The sequence below is a fragment of the Malaclemys terrapin genome, chromosome 15, assembly GCF_027887155.1.
Source record: "Malaclemys terrapin pileata isolate rMalTer1 chromosome 15, rMalTer1.hap1, whole genome shotgun sequence".
NCBI lineage: Eukaryota > Metazoa > Chordata > Testudines > Emydidae > Malaclemys > Malaclemys terrapin.
In genome coordinates this window covers 34003341-34028174 of record NC_071519.1, presented here as the reverse complement: position 1 = coordinate 34028174, position 24834 = coordinate 34003341, and the positions used below count along the sequence as shown (strand labels likewise).

Sequence of the window (24834 nt, the reverse complement as noted above, 5' to 3'; positions counted from 1 at the left end):
ACCCCTGCACTGGGCATTGGCTCCCTCCATCACCTCAGGAACGGCATTTCCCCTCATCATGCCTGAGTGAAGAATACTGACCTACCTTAGGGGGATGTGCCATTCATTAAAGACCCAAACTGAAACAGCATTGTTCTGTCTACCTGAACACTTCTTGTCATGGCAGTGGGTTTGGCGTGCTTCACCCCACTGTGGGCGAACGTGCTTTCTCTGCAGTGACTTCTATGGAAATGTATGGGCATTAGGATAGGTTATCTGTGATTGTCAGCTATGTTGCAAGCAGCAATGTCAAATCGTGGGTCACGCCCTTGCCTCCCCAGCTGCAGAGCGTTTGTGCTCTCTTGCAGAGGTGTTCAGCTCGCTACAGACTTTGCAGGGAGGAGGCTCACGAACGAGAGCTGGAGACAATCTGCAAGCAATGACAGTGTCTCCAGCATTGAGGGAGGGAGCAGCAGAACCAGCTTTCATTGCTCTGTGCACTTGTGTATTCTCTGCTTCCTTTGGGCTGCAGGGGGTTCGTATAGACACATGCCATAAGCAGAGTTTTTGTAACACCTCCTCTTCTGCAGTGCAATGCGAACCTGCCGATAAATATTATCATAATCAAGAGTGACCACCTTTAACTTGCTACAGATGAATACACTCGGCTGTCCCATGAACACAGAAATAACCCCCTAGGAAAGTGCCCTATAGCAGTTTGGTTTTGATAGGCAGGTAGGTGCCCTAGGGGGATTGCGTGCAGGCTGAGCAGGGCAGAAGGGAAGGGATTCTTGAACAGTGCATGGGAAAATGTTTTGTCAGAAAGAAAAACACAAAGAAAAAGCAATGGTCTAGTTCAGCGGAAGGAGTGAGAACAGAATCAAAACAGACTAGCTCCATGGCAGGGTTTGCAGGGGAGCAGAGCTACAACCACAAGAGAAGGGTGCTAAGTCTGAGAGTGCAGGAGACCTGCAGCTGCATTGAGCTGGGACATCAACAGGAAACAGAACGGGTAAAAGTCACGTTGGGGAAGAAGCTGTCTTCTCCCATGGCCCCTTCCTGGGGGTGGGGCGCTGTGTAAATACTCGTGAGCGCAGTAGGACTAGAGAAGTGCAAGAGAGGTGACTGGAGAGCTACAGACTGGTTGCAGCACCTGGGGGCTGGGTTCTGTGGCTTTTTGCTCATTTCCTGCACGTGAGAAACTGGTACTGGGCCAGGAGCCAGCCAGAGGGAGTGTGTTCAGCCCTTATAGGCCAGATCAGGGGTCGACAACCTTTCAGAAGGGCTGTGCTGAGTCTTCATTTATTCACTCTGATTGAAGGTTCCGCCTGCCAGTCATACATTTTAATGTTTTTAGAAGGTCTCTTTCTATAAGTCTATAATATATAACTAAACTATTGTTGTATGTAAAGTAAATAAGGCTTTTAAAATGTTTAAGAAGCTTCATTTAAAATTAAATTAAAATGCAGAGCCCTCCCCCATACCGGTGGCCAGGACCCGGGCAGTGTGAGTGCCACTGAAAAATCAGCTTGTATTAGGGTTACCATATTTAAAAAATAAAAAAAGAGGAGACTCCACGGGGCCCTGGCCCCGCCCCTTTCCCACCTCAGCCCCACCCCAACTCCGCCCTTTCCCCAAAGTCCCTGCCCTAACTTCCCCTCCTCCCTCCCAGCCACGTGAAAAAGGCTGCCTGAGCGCTACCGGCTTCACGGTTTGCCAGGCAGCCCCCAGACCCTGCGCCCCTGGCCAGCGCTTCCCCAGCGCAGCTGGAGCCCGGGAGGGGAAGCGCCCAGCCGGGGGCGCAGGGTCTGGAGGCTGCCCGGCAAACCGTGAAGCCGGTAGCGCTTGGGCTTCGGGCAGCCCCTATGCCTGGGATCCTGTGCCCCCAGCCGGGCACTTCCCCTCCCGCGGCTGCTCTGTTCCTCCCCTGACTCTTTGGCTCTGTTTAAGAGCCAAGCTGCCCGAGTGCTACCGGCTTCGGGCAGCCCCCTTGCCTCCGGACCCTGCGCCGCCGGAGCAGAGCAGCTGGAGCCCGGGAGGGGAAGTGCCCGGCCGGCGGCTGGGGTCCGGAGGCAAGGGGGCTGCCCGAAGCCAGTAGCGCTGGCTCGGGCAGCTTGGCTCTTAAACAGAGACAAAGAGTCAGGGGAGGAACAGAGCAGCCGCGGGAGGGGAAGTGCCCGGCCGGTATTTTCCCAGACATGTTCGGCTTTTTGGCAATTCCCCCCGGACGGGGGGGGGGGGAAAAGTCGGACATGTCTGGGAAAAACCGGACGTATGGTAACCCTAGCTTGTGTGCCACCTTTGGCACGTGTGCCATAGGTTGCCTACCCCTGCTCTAGCTGTTTGATAACATGAAAAAATGTGCAACACTGGTGGAATTTCCTCTGGACTTTGAGTTGGGTCAGTTCCTCCTTTTATTAGAGGAACTTTGACTCGGTCACTGAAAGAAACCATTTCATCCAGCCCTCTGCCAAATACTGCACAGTTTTAAAAAGAAATTAAACTTGAACGTAACAAGGGGAAACTTCCTGTTGTTCCGAGAAGGACTCTGCTAATAGAATTGATTCATGGTATTACTCCAAAGTCCTACTCATCAGCTTGTCTTTAGGTAACCGCTTTTACTGAAAAAACCCACAGTGAAGTTTCTTTGAAATTTGGGTGACTCTAGGAGAATTCCTGAAATGCCCTGGTAGGAGTTTAATTTAACCCACAACAAAACGCTTTGACATTTTGTTGTGTTTCCATTTCTAATGGAAGAAGAAAAAGCGGAAATGGGGTGGGATGTGCCATTGCTTTGTACCTTGTGTCATCACTTAAATCTGTGTGACATGAAAGTAAAATTACTCCCATTCAGAGGGGAGAGGGGTTGCTGTGACCTTAAGAATTTCTCCCTGCCAACGGTCAAAGGGTTCACTGTTGGTTAACAGCAACTACTACCAGGCCTGACAAACGCCCTCCACCTAGCACACCTCTTTCGTGGGCTGAGTCCATCGATGATGTCATGTGAGGGCTCTAATAGAAAACGTATGTCATACTGATGTGCATCGTCAGCGCGAGATGTGTGGAGGGATGCTATTTAAGGAGTTGTGTATAGATGCTGAAAATACCTTTCAAAGGCTGTCACCAACCAAGAGAAAAACAGGTTTCTTCCAGCCAGGAGGTAGGAGGCGTAGCTCTGTCAGAACGGAAATTGAGCTTTATAATGGAAGCCCTATTTACGTGGGACGTCTCCTGGCGGCTGGGCAATCAAGAGGGAGGCAAGACACTGGAGAATGAACCACAGGCAGTTGCCCTGTCTCTGAGGGCAGACAATGAACTTTGAGGAATAAAACGGGAAGGCAGAAAAACCCCCTTTTGTCCGGCATCTGAGGAGGCAAATGGACAGTGCATGTATAGTCATGAAATCAGGATCTCAGTCAGGCTTGGCTAAAACGGGGTGAGATGAATGACCTTAGACAGAAGGTTAGCTGCTAAGTTTAGTCTTTAGAAAGTATGTCATGGTTTTGTTTTATACGTAACCATCCCGTTTCCATTATCCTTAATCACCGGCGCTACAGTTTTAATCTTATGAGTGTTTTCACTATAAATGGATCTCAGTGCTGTGGTGTTATATAGGAGCTGATCCAGAGTTGAGTTGTACAAGCTGTGTACACTGTTCCCTTGGAGACAGCAAACCTGGTATTACTGTGAGCGTTCACCACACACGGGTCTGGACACTACAGGGGAATGCTTCCAGGGGACTTAGGTGCATGTACTGTTAACTTGCAAGGCAAAGGAAGGGCCTGCATAGGCCCAAGGGAGATGGTTTGGGGGCTAACAGACTGGAGTTGTCAGGGAGCTGACACCCGTTAAGCATCAGCAAGTGTCTCTTTTGCAGGAGGAAGGGGTGTAACACAAGATGACTCTCAGTGCTGGATGCCCTGAGAACCGTCCCAGTTGCCCAGTTTGCACAGGTATAAACACAAAATTGGTGCATTTCCTTTTGCTGGTGATTTGTCACCGAATGATCCAAATTTACAGGATTCGCTTGGAAAAACTGCATTCCACTGCTGCCAGCTTATGTGGAACCGCAGGAGAGAAGCTGACTGTCTTGCTCCTGGTCCTTCAGTTCTGATCTAAAAATTCTCTTTCTCGTGTGCACAGTAACTGCACAATGTTGCAGTTCCCTGCTCCCAAGAAGGGAAAACCCAACTGTGGCTTTAATACTCACACACAGGTAGATACACTGAAATAAATAACATCATTTGTCTTTTATATATTTAAAAATTAAATAACATTTCTGTGTACAAAAGAGGCAAAACATTTCCAGTAGTCAGCACACAATGCTCATAAATATGTCAGGATCTTGCTGCAGTTAACAGCCCTTGCGTGAGAAAGGGGAGGAAAAGGATATCTCTGGGCCTCAGGACTAATGTCCACAGCAGAAATGCTGCACAATTGTAATACAATTTACTGCCTCTATCCTTTTCTCCCCACAGACACTTCATATATTTCCTGCAGGGGAGAGACACGTTCTCTGTATGAGTGGGGATGGGTGGGAGAAAGAGTGCGAAACTCTGCCCTGAAAACCCTGGCCAATGGCTCTGTTTGATGGAGGCTGCACCTGTGCATGAGGGGGTAGGCAGCAGCTGCCTCAGCTCAGAGATGTTCTGATGTCTCTCCCATCAGCACAACTTTCATGGTGTTGGTAATAGCTTATCACAGTAGCTGCTCCCACAGGGAAAACCGCTACATGAGGTAGTTAAGAACAAATCAGACAAAGAAAGCCTGCTATGCTCGCAGCTCCCTTGTGACCCGTCGCTCCAGTCCAAGAGCAGACTCGCCCCGGCCTGGCCTATAGGCGACTGTCCTTGCATTCAGACCCCAGCAGGCTGAGAGAGTCGATTTCCAGGCAGAGTCGTTCATTTGAATGTAAGCTGGAGATGAGAGGCAGGGAGCCCAGCAAGTCTGTGTTGAAGATGCCCAATGCAAAGGGCGCCTTGGGGAACTCGGGGAGGGATTTCGAGGGCACAGAAATGCCCAGTGCCCCGTAGTTCAGCAGACTTGAGCTGTTGCACTCCAGCCTGCTTGTAAAACCCTGAGAGTCTGATTCCCTAGCGAGCACCGTGTCTGCATTGCCGTAGGTGAGCCCTGGGGATGCCTGCTTCAAATAGCCTTTGGCTAAGGCAGGCTCAGAGCAGCCCATCTCCAGCGTGTTGTCTGTCCCACCAGGGCTTTTTGTGGGCAGCTGTCCCTCAGCTCTGTCCTGCTGCCTCTCTACTGTACCCTTCGGCTGCTTCAGGTACCCACGAAACTCCACAGCCTCCTGGCTGAGTCCGCTGGCCAGAGGGGAACAGTCACGCTCTCTTTCACGCTGGTCCTGCTCCTCATCCACAGAGGTGTAGTCCCTGCCGCTGGAGGAGAGCGTCAGGCACAGGGAATGTCTCGCCAGGCTTATGCCACTGTCGTCACTCCCTGGCAGCTGTCTTTGGTAGTCCTGGCTCTCTGAGCCCGAGAACTGGCTCAGGCCAGAGGAAGAGTCTTGTAGGCAAATGCCGCTGTCAGTGCTGGTGCAGCTGCTGTCCCCCTCTGCTAGGTCTTCCAGCTCCAGCAGGTGTTCGTGGTCATCCGGGGAGGTCAGGAACCTGCAACCCTTGTCTGGTGGCTGTTGTGCCGGGCTGGAGCCGCTGTCTGTGCTGTGGTGCTGCACGGTGTCCCTTTGGCACACGGAGAGTTGCTGGATTGACTCCTCATCCAAGCACACAACCACGTCCTTGGACCCAAAGGGGAAGTGCTCATGCTCTGATCCGGAGGGTTTTAGGAGAGATTTCTGGGTGGGGCGGAAAGAAGCAGGAAGATGGGTTATCTGGCTTTGTTCCCTCATCCCCTACTTGTTTCTGTTTGTTGCTTGGCTCACTCCCCACATCTACACCCACACCAGCACTCGCCACGGGGGCAGCGCTCGGCTGCTGGACCCATTGCAGCAGTGGCTGAGCAAGCCGAGCTCCCACGGACGCCCTCTGGAGCCACCCAGGCTCTGCATGTCTGAGCATCAGGCCCAGGGTGCCACAAAGTGGACAGGAAAACAGAGGCAGTTTGGAAAACATGAGCAGTGTGGACTGGTGGCAAAAGCTGAAACTAGACCCGGGGGCTTTGAGTCCTGGGTCAGCACCCTGCCTCCTGGAGAACACGGCTCCCGTAGACTGGGAACCGAAAAGCTCTGTGCTCACACAGACCAGCAATGCTGTGTGTGGCAGGGAGCTGCCTGCCCACTGCACTTAGCAACACTACGCCAGAGGGACCTGGCACACCGGGCGTCAAAGCAATGCTCATGTGGCCATTAGCGTCTGGTTGGCTTACCAGTATGGCTGGTGTCCTCATGGGTTGCTTTATATATGCACAGAGTAGAAGAGTGCCCAGGAGAAGAGTGGCTGAGAAAACCAGGAGAACGATGCCGACGCTGACTGATATAATCCCCGTGCTCTCTGGAAAGGAATAGCAGACTGGAGTTAGCGCGCCGTGTGGCACAGGCTCTTGAGTCACGCTGCCATTGCATGTCCGGCAATAGGCGCACATGGCGCCCTGCAGAGATCAGGGACGTGAACCGTGCCGAGGCTCTGACCAGCGAGGTGTGCCCAGCTCTAGAGCCTTTGATCTGAGGAGCCCCCTGGACTTCACAAACAACCCTCCTGTGAAGTAGGGGAATACCCCCCTTTCTACAGGTGGGGAAACTGAGGCACAGAGTGGGGCAGTGACTCACTCAAAGGCACTTGGTGAATCAGTGGCAGAGCCAGGAAGAGCATCTCCGGGTCCTCTGCTCAGTGGATGAGCCTCCCTCCCACCCCCAGCACTGAGGGAACCCTAGATTAGACTGGCCCTCCAATGTGCCATCAGGGCTTTCTAACATTTCACAGGCTTATGTCCTTAAAACATGTCAGTGTGTGGCTAGTGTGTGTGTGAGGGGGAATATCTTGGGGGGGAGCTGCGTACGTGTGACAGGGAGGATCTCTGGGTGTGTATATGGCCTGGCTATAGGATTTTGGGGCTCCCCAGTAGCTTTATTCTCCAGGGACTCATCACCACAATCTCGTCTTCCCTCCCACACAAATTCCTCCAGTCCCTCCCCCTCTCTGCCTGTCCCTGTGTGCAGTGGCTATTGCCATATGCTATGCACAGGCCGCAGCAGGCCCCAGAGGTTGGATGCCCCTGACCTCGCAGGACGCGGGAGTCATCTCAGCCACATGGCTCTGGGAATGTCGTGAGGACTCCAGAGCTGGCCACGTGGCTCTGCTGTGTCATGGCGGGGTCCCTCGAGTGGGGAGGCTCAGTACCACCTTGGGGGCACCGTCTGGGGCAGAGTCTCCCTTGTGTCTAAGCTCCACGTGGAGCACAGGAGGATCTGGGGAATGGGAGGCATCAGGCTATGGCTACAGCTTTCTGATTCTGAGAGCTGGTCTGCCCTGGACCCAGCCCCAGCCCCAGCCCCAGCCCCCAGGCGTGAGTTAGAGCCGCCCAAGAGCTGCCGAACCGTACGTCAGCAGCACGTGGTCCCTAAGGGTCCGCATGGCAGCTGAGGAGCGGGCAGGGAAATATCCGGCAGCGGCTCTGCCCGAGTGATGGGTGGAGCTCAGACCAATAGACCCAGCATGTCCATTTACCGTCCTTCTCGGGAATCGTGACACACTTCTCCTCAGTCCCGATGGAGGGGACTGGCCTGGAGAGGACACGTGGCTCTACACGGACGCAGTACTGCTCGCCCCACAGGAGCATGGGGATGTCAAACTCTTCTCTGGTCTCCACCTGCACCTGCTGAAAGAGTCACCAGAAGGACTGTCACCTTTGGCAGGCTGGGCACTGGTGACCAGCACAGAGTGGCCCGGGCTGGGGCTGCAGACCAGAACCTGGAGTTTCTTGGGCATTTGGAGGTGGTTCCTTCACCTGATTTGGCCCCTGTGGTTCTAAAAACTGGGCCCGCTTTCGGGCTGACTTGGGCATGTTTTGGGAATAGCCAGACGTTCCCGTGAGCAGCTGATCTCATGAGATTCCCACTTTTCCAACAGTGCAGATAGTTGAGGGTGCAAGTGTGGCCTTGTGGGCTGGGACCTGGGGCAGCAGCTCAGGACTCCGGGGTTCCATTGCCAGTGCTATCACTGACCTCCTTGGTGACTTTAGGCAAGACTCTCATCTCCCTGGGTCTCAGTGCCCCATCTGTAAAATGGGGATAACCATCTATTGAGATTGTCTCTTACTCTGGGTCTGTGCAATGGGGCTTTGCTCTAGTGTGGGGCCATTAGGTGCTATTGCAATTATTTGCACCTGATCCCTGGATTGGCTTCAGGTCTGAACACAGAACTCCTTGGCCTGTGTTGCGCTCTGTCTGTCCATATTAGAGCAGGTTAAAAATTTAAAATGTTTCTCTTGAAAACTGTTGCCCTTTCAAAGTTGTTTCATTTTACGGTTCATGGTCAGTAAATGTTTTGGTTTTTGTGAAATTCTTTATATTTTTAATTGAAATGCTCATTCTCACTTTTTCATTGACTGAAAACTGACTAAAAAAAATATCCCAGTGATGGATTTGGGATCTATTCCAGTACAAGTGTTGATGAAAACCTCACAACTTATTGTTTATAAAAAAAATCAATATTGTTGATTTTTTTATTAAAAAAAAAATAGTTTAAATCATGACAATTTTTCAACTTAAAAATGTCTTGTTCAAAACATCTCAAGCAGTTCTAAGTATGAAGGCCATCGACACTGCCCCCCAGCCCCATGGAGTCTGGGTGACACAAGTGCTGGCTCTTACCTGGAGATTGTCTGACGCCCTCCTGACATACGTTCTGTATTGTCTACCATACTGTTGTATGTCTTTGTATGAGACAGTCTTGTTCCCCACTCTCAGGATCAGCTGCTGCAGGGTCACGTGGATGGTGTTACCTGTCACAGACAGACTCACATCTGATAGACGCAGAGTAGCTGGAAAAACATCATGCAGTATCCGTGAGAATTGTTTCTCTTTTGTGCCGCTCACAGAGGTTTGTTCTTAGAGTAATCACAGGAGCCCAGTGTCAAAGAGCACTCGGCCCACATGCATTTCAAGTTCTGCTCTCCGATTCGATTCGATTCAAGTTCTTAGCCCGCCCTCATCATCCTAGCATCTCACCCCTGGCAGTAGGGCATTAGTGACGTGACTAACATCTGTCACATGAGGTTTGTTCAAACTAAACCAAACCAGTTTGTCAGAATGAACTCTGCCACCCTGACTCTGCCACGGACTCTCTTGAGCACCTTGGCCGGAGCACGGGCTGCGAGTGCTTTATGAATGCAGCTGTCATTACTAGCACTTAGTGACTAGGCACCTGAGGGGTCAGGGGTAAGCTCCCCAGCTAAGCAGAACTATAGCTCTGACACCAAGCACGTGAAAGCTATTTGATCACAGCTAAATCAGGTTTACAGGATGCACTTTCGTGGCTATGGATTTTAGGGTCCAGAAGAGAAAATGATAGAAAAACCCCAGGTACCTTCTTTTAGGGAAAAAGCGTTCGTCCTGGTCCAGCCAGAGGTGTGGTTTCCAGATACTGCCCTAACTCTTGCATAGTAGCGTTGAGAAGGGTCCATTGTCTGGTAGGTCAGATCGCAGGAGTGCCCAGAGATCCCAGTGCAGTCTGGGACAGCCATCCAGGGCCCGGACTTACCATATCTGTAGGGAGAATGTCACTCCTTAATTAAATACTTTCTGGGTGTGGGAAGCATTAGGGCTGCTGGAAAGTTAACTCAAGATTTCTATGAACTGATTTGCACGTTAAATATCAGAGCAAGTGTAAAGCAAAAGTGAAATATGCCTTGTGACTTGGGTTTTAGAGGAGATTTCATCTCCCTATGGTCCTGGGTACTTACAGCTTATATTCCACTTCATACAACGTGTCGCTGGAGTGGTTCACTCCGGGCGTCCAGTGCAGTATGTGGTTTATGATGTCAGCAACAAATCGCACTTTGCCTGGTTGGGACAGACTCTCACCTGCAGGAAGGAATCAAAAGGGAGAGTTTGCAACAGGCCAGTCCTGGGGAAGAGCCAAGGGGCCCAGGTGCATTGTGGGGTGTGGTCTTCTTGCAGTGATGTGTTCACCTCAGCACACACTCCAGAGCTGGGCCTGGGGAGATGTCCCTGTGGACAGGAATGCGGGGAAAGTTCCAGTCTGTCTCGGAAACCCAGCATTGGAAGCAACAACCCTTTAATTCTACTCATCCTCTAGCAGGGCCCAGAGCATCCTTCTCCGAGTGTCTCCTCTGCACGTATCATGGAGAAGACACAGACCCTCTCCACAAACAACAACAGGGATGAACTCTGCTCCCCCTGGGAGCTTCTGCAAAGGATTGGGTCATAGTCCATAAATCTCACCTCCCCGGGAGCAGCGACATCATCTCTGCATCAGCTGCTCTGCTTTCTCCCTCTCTCCATCTTTCTATCACATTCTGTCTTCTGCTGCTCCACCTTCCACCCCAGTAGAACCTTCCTGAGCTTCAGAGCCCCACATAAGTATCCCATGAACTGAGTCATGACTGCAATGCCAGCCATATGGTCCACAATCCCCTAGTCTCTCCTGCTGCCCTGTATGGTGTCCTCGAGCCCCCGGGGGGCTCAGTGTGAAGCTGCGTGTGTTTGACTCCAGCACTGCACCTGGGCTCGCTCATTTCAAAGGAAAGGGAAAGAACATTTTAAGCAGAGTGCTGAACTCTCAGTGGTCACACCCTAATGGTTAAACTCTGAATGCCTAGGGCCAGCAGCTCAGCCTCATACCACCTGCAGTGACTTTAAAATATCCATTAGGTGCTGTCCACACTTAACACGAAAGCCGCAGAGTGAAACTCCAAGCAAGGAACTTGCTGAAATCTTTCTTTCTTTCTTATTAATACCAAAAAAAAAAAAAAAAAAAACCAGAGGTGAGAAGCACCAACTCGTGGTTCCATCTTGAAAATTTATAAACAAATGTTCACAGGTTTATGAGTTGGGAAATTCATTGAAACTGAATTCTTTACCACAATTTCAGTTTTGACAAATCTGCATTTTTCAGTGGTAAATGCAGTGGTAAAAACTTTTTTGTTGAAAAATTCCTGACCAGTTCTAATTAGTATCCTTATTTTGCAGATAGGAAAACTGAGGCCGAGGGAAGTTAAGTGACTAGCCCAAGATCACCCAGGAAATAAGTAGCCGAGCCAGGAACAGAACCAGGTCCACAAGTCCTAGTCTCCTGATCAGTTAGTGGACCACGAAGTGTTGTGAAGAATATTTATTTAATATTTTGACAGTTCTTTGGCAATTAAATTGTTCGATGTTTTCCTCTTCCCCCTCTTTGACTGAGGAATGGTTATCTGACACTAGTTTGATGAACTTAGAACCACCTGACAGTTATTTGAAATGACACAGAAGTGCTGTACTTGCTTGTGACCGATTATGGTAAAGGCAAAAAATGCAGAGATATTTTCAGAAAAATCACAGTCAGAGGAAACCCAGTTCCTAGACTTGACCAGGTAAGAGTGGCATTCTAGGGAATGGGCATGGAGAATGGATTTTCTAACCAGACAAAACACTGGCCGTGGAATATTTTTTGAAAGAATTTCCTGTCACTTTGTTCCTTTCTGAAGTTGCTGCTGGTTTAATCCAACTGAGATGGGCAAGGAGCTTGCAGCCCTGGGTAATTTGATTTGTGGGCTGTGGAGGGACATCTTCCTTGGTGTAGCCCAGGGGTAGGCAACCTATGGCATGCATGCCAAAGGTGACACACAAGCTGATTTTCAGTGGCACTCACACTGCCCAGGTCCTGGCCACCGGTCCGGGGGGCTCTGCATTTTAATTTAATTTTAAATGAAGCTTCTTAAACATTTAAAAAACTTTATTTACTTTACATACAACAATAGTTTAGTTATATATTATAGACTTATAGAAAGAGACCTTCTAAAAACGTTAAAATGTATGACTGGCACGCGGAACCTTAAATTAGAGTGAATAAATGAAGACTCGGCACCCCACTTCTGAAAGGTTGCCGACCCCGGTGTAGCCAATACAAGCACGAATACAATGGCAAGTAAGACCACTCAGAGAAGGAACACATCTGAGAATAGCAAAAGAGGGTCCTGTGGCACCTTTAAGACTAACAGAAATATTGTGAGCATAAGCTTTCGTGGGTAAGAACAACTTGCATCTGAAGAAGTGAGGTTCTTACCCACGAAAGCTTATGCTCCCAGTACTTCTGTTAGTCTCAAAGGTGCCACAGGACTCTCTGTTGCTTTTTACAGATTCAGACTAACACAGCTACCCCTCTGATACTTGACATCTGAGAATGACTCTACCCTTTAGACAGGAAGACTGGTCCAGTGGTTAGGATGAGATTCAGGACACCTGGGTTCAATTTCCTATTCTGTCACAGACTGCCTCTGGGACCTTGGGTAACGGAAAACTTCAACGACTTAGTTCTCAGCTTGCATCCAGCCATCCTGCTGCTAAGCGGAGGGGAAAGACCCCTGGACTCCAAACACCTTGTGTCTTCTGAGCTATAACATTTCCTGGTCCAATGTCAAAATATTATCAGCTAACGGCAGTCGTTGCTTTCCTGTTTACCTCCTTTGCAGCAGTTACAATAACAATATGAACCCACCACCTGCTCCCAAAGCCATGGTGTGCGAGCACTAGTGAGCAGAGCAGAGCAGTGGTGACACTGACTTCACAGGGGGTCATTGCAGCGACAAGGGGCCATGTTCACAGGGAGCTGGGGTCCAGATTAGCATTCCCCGAATGGAGACAGACGATGTACAGGGACAAATGGGGATTTCAGGCGCTGAAGATGTGTACTTCAACCAGAGGAGAGAGGGAGGGACAAGCTATCTACACCCCTTCCCTCCTGCCGCCCTGCCCGTGTCACCCAGAGAAATCTTATATGAAAGCAAGGATACAAATAAATATGAATGAAATATTAAAAATCCAAGAGGTTCCACCCACTTCCTCCGGCCCCCAGCCCACCTAACCAAGCTCCGAACCCGACCCCCAGGCTGTGAATCACAGCGCTGAGGAGGGAAGGGAGCAGGAGCCCAGGATTAGTAGTTAAGAAGTAGGGAAGTCACTGGCTGCTGATTAAAGGATGAAGATGGCTTACCATATATCTGCAGGCAGAGGGACACCACCACCCCCACTGTCAGTGCTGCGAAACCTGCTGCCATCCTGGGACCCGCATTGTCCGCAGGTGCCTAGCTGGGAGAGCAGAAAGCAGTGAACTCTGTGAGTTTCACTAGCACCCTTGTTTTTCCTCTGGGTGGCTGAGCTCAGTATGACGTTTGAGGGGGCGTCAGCGTAACACCACAGCTCTTTGCTCTTTCCACATGTCTCTCATTTCCGCCCACTCCTCTGCGGCTCATTTGTCAACAGCCATTGGGTATTTCCTCCAAGTGGACTGAAACGAATCATGCCAGGGACTTTTCTATGAAAAACTGCTAGTTAGAGAAAAAAGAAAATAGCACCAAATGGTCTATCCACCCCTTGGACAACTGTCCCTTTGCTATTACAATAGAATGGAAAAGCACATCTCATGGCCTGTGGGCAGGGTGGAGAAAAATCAATGTTTAAAAAAATGTTTTTATTTTGTTATTTAAATTATAATCTCTTTCTTTTTAAAAATAAACCAGTTTAAAGTGAAATCTGAATTTAATACAAGATATGTTTAGGCTTCTATTTAGTATAATCTCTTAAAACATTTAAATAAAAATTAAATGTGCTGAATCCATGAGTCTCAAAACTTTGAGTTAAAGGCTGCTTTTCTATATAAAGAAAGAATTAATGGGAAAACATCCAACTTTTGAGATCAAGCTTTTATAAATATGGCAGTCAGTCATGTACTGTACTAAGAGCTTGTTTTGTTTAATAAAATAATTTGATATCCTGATGTGTGTTTAATTAAATTCCAATTACCATCCTAAAGCAGCTTGACACAAGTTATGAGCAAACAGTTATATGATCAAGTAAATAAGCAATATCTCCGCCACCAGTTTCTAACATAGTAAAATGTACAAGTAAGTAATAAGAAATTGAAAGTATTAAGCTATGTACTGTGCTGAAATATAGTTATAGGGCTACTCCTAGGTAGCAAAAAGATGTACCAAATTTGGTGTAAAGGCTCTATTTAGTAGTAAATCTACATATTTTAAAGGTTATATCAACAAATGAGAATGCACCTTGCTTTAGAAAATAACTGAAGTACAAATGGAAAAGTCGATTTAAAATCAATTATTTAAATTGCAGCTTTCCACTTGGTGATTAAATCATAATTTAAATCAATCCACCCTGCCACCGGGAGAAATTCGGTCCCATGCAGACAGACCAGCATTGTCTAGTGCATGCAGTGACTCTTAACAATGATTTTACATAAGGGTGTGGGAATGGCCAGATTGGATCAGACTATGGGACATCTCGTCCAGTGTCCCATCCCTGACAGTGGCCGGCACCAGCTGCTTCAGAGGAAGATGCAAGAAACCCTGAAGTTATGAGATCAGCCACCCCCAGAGAAAGAATCTTTCTGACCCCCAGTTGTCAGAGGTCAGATCATGCCCTGAAGCAGGAGGTGTGATAGCTCTTCCTAAACTCTTGGTTGTGTTTAAATGTCCTGTTCTAAACCGCAGGCTTTGGGGATTTTCTGAAGACATCTTGGCATTTTGGCAGGGGCCACTGGGCTCTTCGGATTTCAGGGTAAAGTGTTGGGTGGCATCTTACAGCCTGAGGTCAAAGTGGTCTCTCTCAGATCCTCCGAGCATATAGAGCTAAGGCACTGAACAGGGGTTTCTTGCACATGCCTGAGTTGGGGTGTGGGTCTGGCCATGCCACAGTGCCTCATTCATGCCCTGCATGCTAAGACTGAGTTGGACATGTGGCACTTGCTTTGTACTTCAAGCTTTGTAAGGTCACTGAGTTTATTTGAATGCTTTGTTCTGCTATTGCAAAATGAATCCAAACCAAGCCCCTGGCTGGAGGGTTTTTCCTGCGGGTGATGAGCAGTGCAGCAGTCCTCATGTGACAGAGGTAGTTTCTGATTCAGAAACTCAAGAAGAACTCAGGGAGGAGGAGAATTTCCCACCTGTGCCTCATATTTGTAAATAAACAGAACAAGACAGAAAAGGCCCAGAGAAACTGAGCAGATGTCAGCCCCTGGGCACTCCCGTGATGGGCAAACTCAGCCAGTTACTGGGCTGAGCTCAGGTCACTGGCTTGCAGAACTCCACAAAGGAGAAGAGCTAACCAGGCCCATCCCTAGAGCAGCAGATTGGGTCCGCTGGGTACTTGTAAATGTCTTAAGCAATGAGGCTTCCACTGCCGTCCTCAGGAGGCGATTCCAGAACTGAATAGATGAGATCTCGAAGGCAGGAAATTTCTCTTCTGAATCTCCCCATTTTCCTGGGTATGCCCCTGCTGGCACCCTGCAGATGAGCCCCTTAAATTCAGCTCCTCACCCAGCCCAGATGTGACTCTCTAGCTCTTGCAAAGTGAGCCTGGAAATCCTACAGGAACGTCAGGGCTTTTGCAGGGACCCAGGAGGTGAGAAATGCAGGGCAAGGTCCCAAGCCCATAAGAAACTAAACGAATGGGAAAATAAACACTGCTACCCCAGCTCTAGACCAGTGGCACTCAGTGTGCTAGGGACCAGGCTGCGTACAGAGGATTTGTGGGCAGAGGCAGCAGGAGGGCAAAGGATGAGGTGCACAATTCCACCTGCTCCAACAGCCCTGCTAGACCCTGCTTTCTCCTGGGACTGGAGAGGGGAAGCTGCTAGTCCCCTGTCAATTCACAGCTGCCCCCTGAGTCAGATTTGATCAGTGTTGACTAGAGAGTCCTGCAAGGCCTGAAATGAAGACGCCAACACTCCACGCGCGCTGCTACTTTCTGTTTCAGGCAAAACCCTTCAAACAAAAAGCCTTAGGAAGAGAAATGCAGAAGAGGGAAGCCCTTGGAGAGCAGAGCATGGCCGGCGATGTCCAGCCGGGCCGTGGGTTGAGAGGCCTGGGGGAGGCTGTGCCGTTTAGAAGAAAATGAAATGGACTTGAGGAGAAATGGCAGCTGTGAAGCACACTCATTCTGAGAGTGCTGGTTTCACACCTCAGCCCAGTGGTGCAGGGCTGGAGCTTGTTTGGCAGGAAATATCGAGGGCTGCTCCTAGCCCCCTCCCCCACTCAGACACACTGGCTTCCCCATGAACTGAAGAGAGCTGTGCTGGAGACGGCACCCTGCATTCAGCAGCACAGCAAGGTGTGCTCAGAGCCAGAGGGGTCAGGTAGCTTCAGCAGCGTTCCCAGCGTACGTGTTTCAGACACAGCTGTCACATGGGAGGCCTGAGATTCAGAGGTGCCCATTAGGTTCTGCGGAGCAGCAGGTGCAGTCTTTCCAGATCCGTCCTGTGCATTCAGCAGCACAGCAGGCACCTGCGGCCCGGGGGGCCTGGGGCCGTTCAGCGGCAGGGCAAGCACGTGTGTTCCAGACATGGCTCGTCCCTTCGGCCGCATCGCAGGCACGTACGCTTTGGATGTGCCTGGGCCGTTTGCAAGCGCCATGCACTGCAGACATACCCAGTATCTGCAGCTGTTCACATACTGCCTCTGGGAGTCCTCTGGTTCCACATGTTACACCTCCCATCTGTCTGCCCAGGACGAGCCAGACCTCCCCGGACATGGGCTTGGCGTCCTGCTACAGGGAGCTGATGTGTCAAACTAAGGAAAGAGGAGAGGACCCTGGACTCCCCTGGCGGGTTAATCTGCCCAGCCCTTTGTGGGCAGCAGACAAGATAGACTTTGCTCTTCCCAGCCCTAGCCCTCTGCATATCCCACAGTTGTCTTCATCGGTTAGCCATGTGCTGGGCTGGATCACTTCACCATTTGCAGACACCTCCAGCCCTGTCCCACCGCCTACCGGGGGGTGATAATAAATGAGGGCAGCATGGCTGTGCCTATGCCCAGCTCTGTACTAACCCTCCACAAACCAATCTGTCCTGGAGAGGGGCCTTGGGTCTGCTCAGGAGGGGACACCGGGTCACAGGCTGGGGAGGGGCTGCTGAGTTTCCCTTTCACGCTCCAAGCTATTGACTAATCTCTGCTTTGACCACCTACTCCACATTTCCCACACACTGGAAAGCACCCAATGGCCTCGCAGAGTGACACGAGTTTCGATAACTCGGTGAAGTTCCTACAAGTGGCAGCCAAGGGGGTTAGAAAAGGGGACAGGGAGCTGGGATTCAAGGGTCTGTTCTGGGTTATGCCACTGACTCACTCTTGGCCTTGGGCATGTCACTTCATCACTGCGTGGTTCCACTGGAGGAATTTTTGCTGCTTGTGGGGTGTTTTGTGAGCTTGAATGAGCTCGTGGTCCATGCTAGCTCTGGGCAGTGCTGCTGTCAGGGTGAGCGAGGCACTGCAGCGCATTGGCCAGGGCTCAGTGTCCAGTCCTGTTATAACTGCCCAAGCAATTCTCATTACTCAGAGATTTTCCCAAAGCCGCACCCTACGTTCTTCCTTTGCTCAGATTCACCCCAGTTAAAAGATTAAAACTAGGAAGCCAGGGGAAAGTTTGGCTTGGCTCAAGATTCCATCAAAATATCAAAAAGCTAAAAACATCAGTGCTGGGGAGAGGTGTGGGAGTGGGCCCAGCGCATGGGTACGTGGGGGCCAGCCCCACGCTGCTGTCACCTGCATATCCGACTGACGCCTGTTCTGTAGCAGACACAAGAGCAGGAGCTGGGTGAGCTCTGTGCTCTGCTGAGCTCTCTCCTGCCCCAGCTGCGTCTGTCCCAGAAGACCCTCTGTGCTGAAGTCAGACATGACAGGCCAGGAAGCAGGTTCCTCTATGGATGAGGAAGAGCCAGAATTGTTGGCTGGCACCAGGCTCTGCTGTTACTTGTCCCCCCATTTGTCTGTCCGTTCATCTGTTGTATTGTGAGCTCTCCGGCCAGGCAGTCTGTTCCGTGCCTGCTGCACTGGGGCCCCGATCCCTGACTGGGACCCTGGGGTGCCACAACAAGAGAACTAATAGCAATGAGAACCAACGTGCAACTCTCCCGAGCACCTCTGAGTCTGACCCCCGCTCCATCCCTCTCCCCACACAACGTAACAACGGGTCCCAAGAGGACCACACAGGGACTGAGTCTGACAGTGAAATGCCAAGTTACGGGCTGGTGCTGCCGCTCAGCACTGTAAAAACAGCCTAGAAGCAGAAGTGCAAAAATATATTCCCTGGTGATCACATTTTCAGTGGAGTCCATTGAGTTGCCCCCTGCCCGCCCTGGGGACTGTTTTGTTTAATTGGGACGACTCATTTTCCCACTGTGGGCCCCCTTGTCTCACCAGAACCAGGTGCCTCCATCTCTTTAACGAAATGTCCATGCAGCAGAGGAGTTTGCCCAGGATGACTCCAGGTGCGCACTGTTGGGGTCTAAATGGGCATCGCACAGCATGGACTTTGCAATAATACCTGCTGAGGAAGCTGGGGAAGTTACTGCTCTGGCTTGAGGTTTTGTTTCGTGCTGGCTGTTCGCAGGGTGATGCAGCAGCCACTAGAGCTGTGGGAAGCTCTTTCAAACCAGAACAGCTAAGCCTTCCTCTTGTCCTTTTGTAAATACCGTCGGTCCCAGAGAATGCATCGGGGAGCCTGACCCTGCAGCGCTCACTGCCGAGTTGGATGGCTGTTGCTCAAGGCTATTTATGTTACTAATGTGTTGGTTACACAGCCATGTTAGCATGTGAAAATGCAGCTGGGGAAAGTGAACAAACTGTGAGGAGTCCACAGGTCGCACAGAAAGGTGCTGGGGATGAAGTTGGTTAAAGAGTTTTGTGTGACTCGTTTCCTTATTTGGCTTTGTAAAAATCATTCTTGGAGTTGCCCCAAGGTGAGTCTGTAAATCATTCTCTGAGGCAACGGGTGAGGTGAAAGGGAACCCAAGTGCTGGCAGACACATGGACAGGCCAAATTCAGATCTGGTACACGCATGTGCAAATTCACTGGTGTTATACAAGCATACACCAGGCCTGATGAGCCCCCTCCAGCTCTGCACAAACAACAGAGCGTGAAAACAACAAATATAGGGGCGGCAAAACAAAATGAACCCCAGAGTCACGATGGCACAGGAAAGACAAACGTGCATGTACTCTACATCCATCCGCCCCGTCAGACAGTGTCTGAAATGCAGTAACGGCCAGAGCAGGCATTCGGCATCATTATCACGACCTCCAGTCCAGTCACATGGGAGAGGGGAAGGGCATGAGAACCCTTGCAGGGCGTGGGCTGCATTTGCAGCTGACATATCGGATGCCTGCAGCACCCAGCCCAGTGTGATCAGCAGGTGCAATGCTGACCTTTAGAATGTGTGACAACCCCCCAATAAAGGACACTACGGCAAGCAGCTTCTGCGATGAGTGCTGGAAAGGAGCCAGTGTTAATTTCCTTCCCACCTAGGCAGCTGTTCATTACCTGGGCCTCCACCTTCCCCCATTTATGATGCCAATACACTGTTGTCAGGAGCTGCTGCTGCAGGGGCCCCAGGTCTGCACCAGGGACTGAGTAAAATGCTAGCGGTGCATGTCCTGGTGCCGCATGGTGTGGAGAACAAGGTGTGTTCTGCTGACTTTGTTGCCGGCACAGGGGCCCGAGGACAGCAACAGTGGGGTTCGTTGCCCGGAGTGCTTCGTGCCAGTAAACATACCGGGGTGGAGAAACAATCAAAGCCTATTTGAGATCTCAAAGTGACGCAAGGAGACAGGCAAGTCTCAAATCAAGCACACCAGCAAAAACAGTTTCTCTCTTCTTTATACATTTTACAACTAAGCCCCCCCACTCCCCTCTCTACCATCCCCCCCTCTACTCCCCCTCCCCTCTCTACCGAAGGCATGTTTATACATTTAAGCAATTAAATCATTCTAGGGCTATAAATCTAGCTTGTTAGTAACTTCTCCCTAAACAGTTATTTGGTTCTGTTTACCCTTAGTTTATTACCCCTTCCCCAGCTAGAAACATGCAAACCTCATCATTATCGTTTGGTACCTGGCTTGAGCAAGGTCGTAATTGCTAACTGCCTGTTTAACTCTAATCGGCCTCAAAAGCCAAGGGCAGGAATTGGAATGTGGAAACATGGAAGGACAGAGTTTAAACTTGGAAGAACTCTGGCTCAGGCAGGCCTAGTAACCCCAACAACTTCAGCGTGCCTGTGTGAGAGGAGCGCATCCCCCTGTATTGCGCACCTCGGCGGCCTCCCCCGTCCCTCCCACCAAACAGGAATCTGCTCCCTCCACAAATGCATTCTCAGAACTGACACAGACCCTGGGTTCCCTCTCACTCCACAGGACTCATTTCCCTCACCCCAGGTGACATGGCAAAGCTGTGTGGGGGTTTAGGCGGGAATGTGTGGGTGGAGAAGGATGATGATTGAGAGACTTCTGAAGCAGGAAGAATAGCAAATATGGCAGGCGACCCGCGTGGCTTCACAGAGAAATCTTTGGTGAGCTTAAACACAAAAAGGAAGCTTACAAGAAGTGGAAACTCAGACAAATGACTAGGGAGGAGTATAAAAATATTGCTCAAGCAGGCAGGGGTGTAATCAGGAAGGCCAAAGCAGGTTAAGGACTATTTAGAAAAGTTGGACATGCACAAGTCCAGATGGGTCCAGATCTAATGCATCCGAGAGTGCTAAGGAAATTGACTGATGTGACTGCAGAGCCATTGGCCGTTATCTTTGAAAACTCGTAGTGATCGGGGGAGGTCCCGGACGATTGGAAAAAGGCAAATGTAGTGCCCATCTTTTAAAAAGGGAAGAAGGAGAATCCGGGGAACTACAGGCTGGTCAGCCTCACCTCAGTCCCTGGAAAAATCATGGAGCGGGTCCTCAAGGAATCCATTTTGAAGCACTTGAAGGAGAGGAAGGTGATCAGGAACAGTCAGCATGGATTCACCAAGGGCAAGTCATGCCTGACTAATCTGATTGCTGTCTATGATGAAATAACTGGCTCTGTGGATATGGGGAAAGTGGGGGTTCCCCTGGGTGGGGGATGTGATATACCTTGTCTTTAGCAAAGCTTTTGATACGATCTCCCACAGTATTCTTGCCAGCAAGTTAAAGAAGTATGGATTGGATGAATGGACTGTAAGAGAGATAGAAAGCTGGCTAGATTGTCGGGCTTAATGGGTAGTGATCAACAGCTCGATATCTAGTTGGCAGCTGGTATCAAGCGGAGTGCCCCAAGGGACGGTCCTGGGGCCGGTTTTGTTCAACATCTTCATTAATGATCTAGATGATGGGATGGATTGCACTCTCAGCAAGTTTGCGGATGACACTAATCTGGGGGGAAAGGTAGATACACTGGAGGGTAGGGATAGGGTCCGGAGGGCAGGGATAGGGTCCAGAGGGACCTAGACAAATTGGAGGATTGGGCAAATGAGGTTCAACAAGGACAAATGCAGTGTTCTGCACTTTGAACGGAAGAATCCCATGCACTGCTACAGGCTGGGGACCAATTGACTAAGCGGCAGTTCTGCAGAAAAGGACTTGGGGATTACAGTGGATGAGAAGCTGGATATGGGTCAACAGTGTGCCCTTGTTGCCAAGAAGGCTAACGGCAAATTGGGCTGTATTAGTAGGAGCGTTGCCAGCCGATCGAGGGAAATGATTATTCCCCTCTATTTGGCACTGGTGAGGCCACATCTGGAGTTTTGCGTCCAGTTTCGGGCCCCCCACTACAGAAAGGATGTGGACAAATTGGAGAGAGTCCGGCAGAGGGCAATGAAAATGATTAGGGGGCTGGGGCACATGACTTACAAGGAGAGGCTGAGGGAACTGGGCTTATTTAGTCTGCAGAAGAGACGAGTGAGGGGGGGATTTGATAGCAGCCTTCAACTACCTGAAGTGGGGTTCCAAAGAGGATGGAGCTTGGCTGTTCTCTGTGGTGGCAGATGACAGAACAAGGAGCAATGGTCTCAAGTTGCAGTTGGGGAGGTTTAGGTTGGATATTAGGAAACACTATTTCACTAGGAGGGTGGTGAAGCACTGGAATGGGTTCCCTAGGGAGGTGGTGGAATCTCCTTCCTTAAAGGTTTTTAAGACCCGGCTTGACAAAGTCCTGGCTGGGATGATTTAACTGGGGTTGGTTCTGCTTTGAGCAGGGAGTTGGACTAGATACCTCCTGAGGTCTCTTCCAACCCTGATAGTCTATGATTCTATGATGGGGTGTATGTGTGGAGGTTCTCCAGCCGTGCAGTGGGAGAGGTCCAGCAGAATAGTCATCATGGTCCCTTCTGGCATTAAAGACTAGGAAATTGTGCCCTGCCGCTAGAGGCTGGTTGTGCCAGGGGCCCACACAGACATCAAGCAGCCCTGATTCTCATAATTAATAATAATGGCTTACGGAGTGACTGCACTTTAAGTCAATATTTAGGAAAGCCCTTCCATAGGTCAACAAACACAAGAGAATTTCGTCTTTATTTTCTTTATGTTACAACACAGAAAGAATTTAGGCAGATGAAAAAACTGCTGTGTGCCTAATAACCCATCCTATCTGCTGCCTCTCTAGATGTCTGTGAAATGGCAACAGTCAAGGACATGGGAGATGACTGTATTAATTTTTGAATGTTATATATCTCTCTGTGGGTTTGGTGGTTATTATGCTGCTGACTAACAAGTACTAAACAGTAATTAGAAAGGTCAGTCAGGCTTTGGCTGCGGGAACCAAAGACAATGGCTTCAGAGAGTAGGTGTTAATTCCTTTGATGTTCACCTCCACCACTCAGAGCAGGAAACCTGCCATGCCAATGATTGCACTTAGGGGACAAATGCAGCAGCACCATAAAAACTGATAGAGGGGATGTTGTACTTAAAGTACTGCACAGGATCTTTTCAGGGGGAATAAGACAAAACGCCACATTTATTAGTAATACATGTATTCATTAACACTGTATTATATGCATATAATATATTACACTTACACACACACACACACAAACACACTCTGTCTTGTTGTTACCAATTAGTTGCTCCCCTTAACTTCACTGGCCAGGTGAGTTAGATGGGGGAGGGGGTGGAGCCGGGCTTCTGCCGATCCGGATCGATGCTCCCATGTTGACAAGACGAGACCCGGGGTCCTCTGCAAGACACCTCACTTTTATATGCATCCGAAGAAGTGGGCTGTAGTCCACGAAAGCTTATGCTCTAATAAATTTGTTAGTCTCTAAGGTGCCACAAGTACTCCTGTTCTTCTTTTTGCGGATACAGACTAACACGGCTGTTACTCTGAAACTTGTCACTTTTATAGCAGCTTTCCTCTTATGCAAATCTAGACCAGATTCAAACTCTGTGTCTGTGTCCATTGGTCCTTTGTGCTGTTTTCTTTTGAGTGTTGTCCCAATGCTGCAAAGAGGGTGTTTCCAAAAGAAGGTGCTCGCTTCTAACCCCCGAGGCCGTCGGTATGTCTGCTTGTTTTTAATGAGCCCACTTGACACGTTTTATTGTCCTTGGGTCTGGCTCCCAGCCCCTCTCCAACAGTTGAGGCTGTCTGGAGGTGCTGCCTTCCATGCCTTGCTCATCCACACCTCATTCATTCAACAGGGCAATTGATTAAGAGTGGGGGGTGGGGGGAGAGCTCTTGTTCTACTGCTAGCAAACAGAATTCTTCTATCTTATTCTATCCTTAAGGGCTATAATATTATACCAAGGGCAATGCAAAGTTTCTAAATGAGGCTTTGATACAAAGTCCCATGAAAACAGAGGTCACACGTGGGTAGACCCACCACAAGGTTATATGAAGAGGCACAATGTAAAGTCATGTGAAAATTATCAGAGATTGATCTACAGGGACATGTAGGAAAGCAAGTCCTCTTGGGTCAGATCTCAGCAGGTGAGGGACAGCTTAGCTCTCACGGGCCCTGTTGGGTCAGAGCTACATAATAGCTGAAGACAGGAACTTGGTACAACTAAAACTGCAGAAGGGATTGAGCAAATGCAGGATGTAGTTACCTAGTGGAATTTGACCAGGGAATCTTGGCTAACCCCCCGACTCTTCCAGAAAGTGCCACGGGACCTTCAGTGACCACGAGAGGTCTGGTTCTGAGTCTTAAGGGAGTGAATTGTCTCCGTCCTGGGAAAAGACATCTCCTTGGTAGGGGTTGCTTGGGCACTGACTCAGTGGAAAGAGTGACACTGAATCACGAGTCCCACTTCTTCAGATACCCTGCGCTTTCCTGGTACTCTCTCCGCCAAGGACTGTCCATGCCAGTTTTTGCCAGAGCTGATATGATCACAGAACGGATAAGATCACAGCCTGTGGTTGTGTGGCTTCCAGCTAAGTCAGAGAAACATTCACTGAATGAAGATACTCAATTACTGCTCTCTATGGCAATGCAGCCTAAGGACCAATAACCTGCCCGTGAGCCAAATTACACACTGAAGAGAAGCTGAAGGCTTTGGCTATCTCTAAGGCTGCAAGTCTTTCACCGAGGTCATGGATTCCGAGACTTTCAGGGACCTCCGTGACTTCTGCAGCAGCCCGGGTGGCTGACCCCAGGGCCCCCCGAGCAGCTGGGGTGGCCCCAGGGCCAACCGCACTGGCTGCTGCTCAGGCAGCCCCAGGCAACTGATCCCGGGCCCCAGAGCAGTGGTCTGGGAGCAGCAGTGGCGCCCCGGGCCGCTGGCCCCCCAGGAGCAGCAGCGTCCCCCCAAAACTGCCCCCCAGAACAGCACCATCCACAGACGCGCCCCTCCCCTCCCCAGCACCTAAGATTTAGTTGGGGTATTTTTAGTAAAAGTCCTGGACAGGTCATAGGTGCTGGGATGAGTGTCCAGAAGGAACCACCCAGTTCACAGAGAAGCCGAATCCCCA

The 24834-nt window shown here is 50.0% G+C and overlaps 1 protein-coding gene across 1 annotated transcript; it reads right to left on the bottom strand.

Annotated features, from left to right (window-relative positions):
• Window positions 1–4242: 4242 nt before the first annotated feature.
• IL10RA (interleukin 10 receptor subunit alpha) lies at window positions 4243–13642 on the bottom strand. The gene is made up of 7 exons (XM_054005461.1): window positions 13104–13642; window positions 9853–9973; window positions 9477–9655; window positions 8762–8931; window positions 7617–7767; window positions 6319–6443; window positions 4243–5788 (listed from the first exon to the last, which is right to left on the bottom strand). Exons 1-7 carry the CDS (start codon window positions 13165–13167, stop codon window positions 4814–4816), a joined length of 1785 nt encoding a protein of 594 aa, XP_053861436.1. The 5' UTR covers window positions 13168–13642; the 3' UTR covers window positions 4243–4813.
• Window positions 13643–24834: the final 11192 nt, after the last annotated feature.

Coding starts and splice junctions, on each gene's coding strand:
- IL10RA (XM_054005461.1), bottom strand. CDS start 13,167: ATGGCAGCAGGTTTCGCAGCACTGACAGTGGGGGTGGTGGTGTCCCTC. Junction 7,768..8,761: donor GGGCGTCAGACAATCTCCAG/GTAAGAGCCAGC, acceptor TGACTCTTTCAG/CAGGTGCAGGTGGAGACCAG. Junction 5,789..6,318: donor TGAGGACACCAGCCATACTG/GTAAGCCAACCA, acceptor CGCCCCACCCAG/AAATCTCTCCTAAAACCCTC.